This window comes from Gavialis gangeticus, unplaced genomic scaffold (assembly GCF_001723915.1).
Source record: "Gavialis gangeticus isolate Ggan-Ray unplaced genomic scaffold, GavGan_comp1, whole genome shotgun sequence".
In the NCBI taxonomy this organism is placed as follows: Eukaryota; Metazoa; Chordata; order Crocodylia; family Gavialidae; genus Gavialis; species Gavialis gangeticus.
The window spans coordinates 31,584,535-31,589,473 of record NW_017728998.1 but is presented as its reverse complement, the minus strand read 5'-3'; the positions used below and the strand labels follow the sequence as shown (position 1 = coordinate 31,589,473).

The window sequence follows — 4,939 nt, the reverse complement described above, 5'->3', positions numbered from 1 at the left end:
GCGGGGCTGGGGGGCACTGGGTGTGAGCAGGCAGGGAGCCAGCAGGAACACGGGGCCCGCACCAGCGTCCCGGGGCCAGTACCAGCAGGCCCCAGAGCAGGGTGGCAGAAGTGCAGGGTCCCAGTTGGCAGGGGCTCTGTAGAGCTGGGCCAGCTCCCCTCTCCCTGCTGGTGCAGCCCAGCCCAGCTCCACAGACCCTTGCCAGCCTGTGCCCCACTCTGTGCCCCACTGGTGCTGGCCCTCAGACATTGGTTCCAAGATGGTGACCAGGGGGTGGGGCACCTGTCACAGGGTGGAGCTACCCATGCAGCCCTCGACAGCCTGCCAAAACTGGGTAAGCGGCCCTCTGCCCAAAATACTTGCCCGTCCCTGTTCTACAACTTCTTGGTGTTCTTTGTTTTTTGACAGCTGTTGTTAGAAAGTTTTTCTGGCTATGCAGTCAAATCTAATCTGTATGCATTTTAGATTTCAGAGAGGAGGGGAGGGGAGCATTCTTGAAGACTAACAACAACAAATTTCTTTTCAATGCTAAGCCTTGTAATGTTATTGCATAAGTGATTAAAAAAGCAGTCTCCTAACTCACAGTGAAAACAGGTGTATATATTCAAGTAGAGAGATCCAACATCATGTCCAGAGAAATGTATGAAGACAGCATATGGGAATAATATCTCCTTTTCAAGAGAAGCTGAGAGAAGTATATCCTGCTTCCTTCTAATTCATACTAAGACAAGAAAATATGTAATTTTTTTGGAAACTGATTTAACTGTTGGCCTGCCAGGATTAAAAATCACAATTATAACAATTTTGAATAGAATTAAGCTTCAGCCTTAGTAACCCAAATAACGTGAATAAAGTTTTGAAGCCCATCTTCTGTATTTTCCTCTATGTTCCCTGTTGTTCCAAGCTACATACACATTCCAAGTTTTTTTTTAAATCAAGTATTTAATTCAGGAGAGCAAAAGCATCCAATTTTAGATAATAAAAATTGCTTCACAGAGTTTCTTTCTATTCATCTTTATGCATACATCATGCTTCAAAAATAGTGAATGAATTTTAGAATATATAATGAATTTTATAAACCTTTCCCAAATGTATAAGCCTTTCCCAAATCCCAGAACTGATTTGGGAAAGGCTTATAATTCATGTGGGGTATAATTTACCCAATTATAAAAAATAGTTTATTATACCTCAATATAAAAACAGTTATGTATGTAATTAGGCTTAATACTTCCCTGACTACAAACTTTTAAGCTTAACATATGCTCAAGGAGGGAAGTAAATCAATCAGATTTTCAGAAATCTTAAAAGTACTTTCTACAAGTTTTCCCAAACTACAGTTACTGGTCATGTAGAAAGAGATGTCTGTCTTCTTTGATAAGCCTAAGGGCAACAGATGTAAATGCCAGTTACAGTCTGTGTGTTTATCATACTTTGCTTAGGAAACTTTCAGCTCTAGAAACAGTTAAGAGCAAACAATAACCATTAAACAGTAGCTGAATGTTAGACCTTTGCAAAATATCTTTTTTTTTTTTTTAAATGGTTTCTTGGGCCTACTATGCACCAAGATATAATTTTTATTACTTTCTTATGCAATTAATTTGTACCAAAATACACAGATTTCTATACAAGGAGAGTAAACTCTATTTACAGGTCTCCAGATTGGAAAAGCACATTCCATCACTGTTAACATTTAGTCTCTAAGTAATGCTGCACTTACTCATTGAAGCCAGCTTTAATATTGCATCAACCCAGAAATTATAAAAAAAACACCGTATGAGAAAAGCAACATTAACAGCAACATAAAATCCCATTCCCCCTCCAATTCTAGACCTCTAAATACAAGAAAATAAAAATCAAGAAAGCCTTTATTTATAATTCTTTCAAAGTCCATTGTTTTTTCAAGAAGTCATTTTTTCTCCAATGTCTCTTGATAGGCAATGAATCTTCTCAAATTCATTTTTACATTGTCTAGGACACACAACTGGTCCGTGCTGTACTGTTTTTTTCCTTCTTTCCGTATCTGCAATAAATATATATATTGCAGAGAGAGAGATTACACACACAGAGATATACATAGACACGCACACAATTGAGAAGGCAAATCTGTCAGACTGGATCAGCCAATTTTATAAGAACTCCTCTGATATCCTCTGGCAAGACACTACTGTCTTGCACTCTTTCACAAGCACATGCTTGTACACACACACACACACACACTTTTACACAGACTAATTTATGTTCTAAATCCTTTTACTGCCCACCTATAATAAAAGTAGTCATTACTAATACCATTTTTACTCGAATCTAAGATGACACCCCCCCATTAGCATGGGGGAAAACCCCACTCATCTTAGATTCAACGGGGGGGGGGGTATGGGATACCTACCCTCATTTTGAAGACTGGCTGGAATTCTTTCAGTGCTGGGAGCAATTTAATCTCAACAGCTGCTGTTTCAGCTTCTTTACCATCTGCAAAAACATCAAAAAGTGCATCCAGAGCTTCTCCAGCTACCACAAGTGAAGAGTCCTTCACAGCAACCTCAAGAAGAAATTTCCCAATCATCTGAAAGAGACATTTTTTTTTAATAACACAACATTAAAAAAGTTTGGCTAAGCAAGTGTTCAGGTTCACACACACATACACACACTTTTTATATATTACCTTTAGTGTTTCAGCTGAATCTTCTACTTTTGCCAGCACACTCCCAGCAATTCCTAGGATACTAACTACATTTACTCTAACACTTACATTGCTGCACTGAATTCCAGCTTCACATAAAGTTATCAGCTGCTCAGGAGTTATACACTGTTTAAAAGAAACAAAAGGCACTTGTCAGACACATTTAAAACTTCCATAGGAACACTACTATAAGACTAATACTTAAATCATATGCTTCCATAGAAGATATTCAGACAATCCTACATCAGATAATCAGCACAAATATTATGAAACGTGAATCCCGAAGCATAAAGATCAAGTGTCCTTGCACTCTTCAAGCTATTTCTCCAGAACAATCTTGAGGCTTGTCGTTCTGGCCCAGCAGAAGAAAAAAAAAAAAATAGAACCATAAACTACTGTTCAGTTAATCCCTAAAGTGCCAACCTACCTTGCTTTCTGCCTGACTTCAAACTAACTCAGTTAACTACCTCTCTCTATGCCATTAGAGTTCACAATACAGAAAGGCTTTATTCATAGAGTTTAATGTCAAAAGAAACTTAGATCATCTAGTCCAGGGGTTGGCAACCTACCAGGAGTGGTGGGCTAAATTAATGCAGCATGGTCTGAAGATAGGCCATCGCTTGTGACCCAGCTGCTGCTGCATCCCCCACTGCCCAACTGCTGCTACTGTGCTCATGACATGCCTGCTGTTAAATACCATCAATTCCCCCCATCCCCCAACTGCCACTGACACCCTACCTTGATACCGGCCAGATACAACTGCATGGCAGGCCACATGTAGCTTGCCAGCTATAATTGCCAAACCTTCATGTACTCTTAACATCCTGTCTATGAAAACTATGAAAGGACCTCATGAGTTTAGTAGCCCACTGAGCTGCTGTGGTTAAGGCAAGGTTTCTAAAATCTGTCACACAGGGCAACAATGTAGTCAACCTACTACCTGGCCACCTTTAATGCCCCAGCTCAAGTGACCCAGTAACAACTCGACTGACCAAGGAGGGTCTTTGGTATCAAGCCATTATATTTCTTTTTGTTACCCTTTATATTAATCCTAAATGCCACATGTGCATGGCAGGAAGCTCAATTCTGGGATCCAGCATCACATCGTATCACACCTCATTGCCACTGTAGGGAAAGCTCAGGATTATATCAGCTGGGGGACTCTCAGCCACAGTAGTGCATGATGCACCCCTTCAGATGACAGCCTAGTCAGTTTACAGGGCTCCTAGCTACAAAGGCACAGACCCTGCTACACATGCAAATTAAAGTTGGATAGAAACCAGCTATAAAATTATTACACATTTTCCAGCTCTAATTTTATAGCTGGGTGGACTCTTAAGACATGATAGTTAATTTGCACATGTAGTGGGTCTAAATAAACTGTGCAATTAACTAGGCAATTGCATAATCCATGCAACATGTAGAGGGGCCCTTCTGCTGAAAACTAGGAAGATTGGAAAAGTCTCTCACCTGTGATATGTTCTTTGATGCCATTGTTTGCAAGAGAGCCCTCAAGGCACTAGTTACAGCTTCTAGGAACTCAGTGTCTTTAGGAAATTCTGTCCAAAAACAAAACAACACACAGCCAAAACAAGCTTCAAATTATTTTAAAGACATTACAAACTGAAGAAAAACAAGGTTCCTTTTTCTGCGCCAGCCTCTTCCATCTATTAGGTACTACTGAATATTGAAAGCTAAATTTTTCAAGATTAGACTTCTAGACTTGCAAGGGGAAACCATAATTTTGTGTTCAAGATCAACTGTGCCTGCAACAGTCACAGATTATGCCTAAAAACTAAGACCAGAGATACCCAAGATTAGGATGTTAAGTGACCCATTGTATCAGCACAAAATTGCAATCAGAAAAACAGAAGTCAAATTAAGGTTTGACTGAGCACTGGCACCAAGCATGCAGACATCAGAGGCACAACTGCAATACTAACAGGATAACCAAAGGGGAGCTTCATGTGTATTTTAAAACTTAATCCCAGCTCTCTTAAACAGGTTTGAAGGACTGTCATGCTTTTGGATTTGAAATTCTAATCTAATCCCAGAAAACTGACATCTCCCTTTGTGGACCTGTATTCTTCCCTGCGAAGCAATAAATATTGGTTCTATGATTTAAGTTGTTCTCACTGGAGGCGTCTACACAAGACACTAAGTAGTCTCTGTAAGAACTACTTCACAGTTAGGGCAGCTAGGATCTGGACCCAACTTCCAAGGGAAGTGGTGCTGGCTCCTACCCTGGGGGTCTTTAAG

At 40.1% G+C, this 4,939-nt stretch overlaps 1 protein-coding gene and 1 long non-coding RNA gene across 3 annotated transcripts in view; one reads left to right on the top strand and one right to left on the bottom strand.

The window, feature by feature from the left end:
* The first annotated feature begins 695 nt into the window (after positions 1-695).
* On the top strand, positions 696-1,479 carry LOC109289590. Its single transcript, XR_002095417.1, has 2 exons — positions 696-1,091; positions 1,132-1,479. It is a non-coding gene; the product is annotated as an uncharacterized LOC109289590 (long non-coding RNA).
* A 57-nt stretch (positions 1,480-1,536) lies between these two features.
* The window catches only part of HEATR3 (HEAT repeat containing 3), a 34,713-nt gene continuing 31,310 nt past the window's right edge, over positions 1,537-4,939 (bottom strand). For both annotated transcript variants that reach the window (XM_019505686.1, XM_019505687.1), the window contains 4 exons: positions 4,151-4,239; positions 2,663-2,806; positions 2,387-2,563; positions 1,537-2,020 (listed from right to left, as the gene is read on the bottom strand). In XM_019505686.1, the coding sequence (XP_019361231.1) occupies positions 1,907-2,020; positions 2,387-2,563; positions 2,663-2,806; positions 4,151-4,239 (524 nt within the window). In that variant the 3' untranslated portion in view covers positions 1,537-1,906. The remainder of the gene's footprint in view (positions 2,021-2,386; positions 2,564-2,662; positions 2,807-4,150; positions 4,240-4,939) is intronic.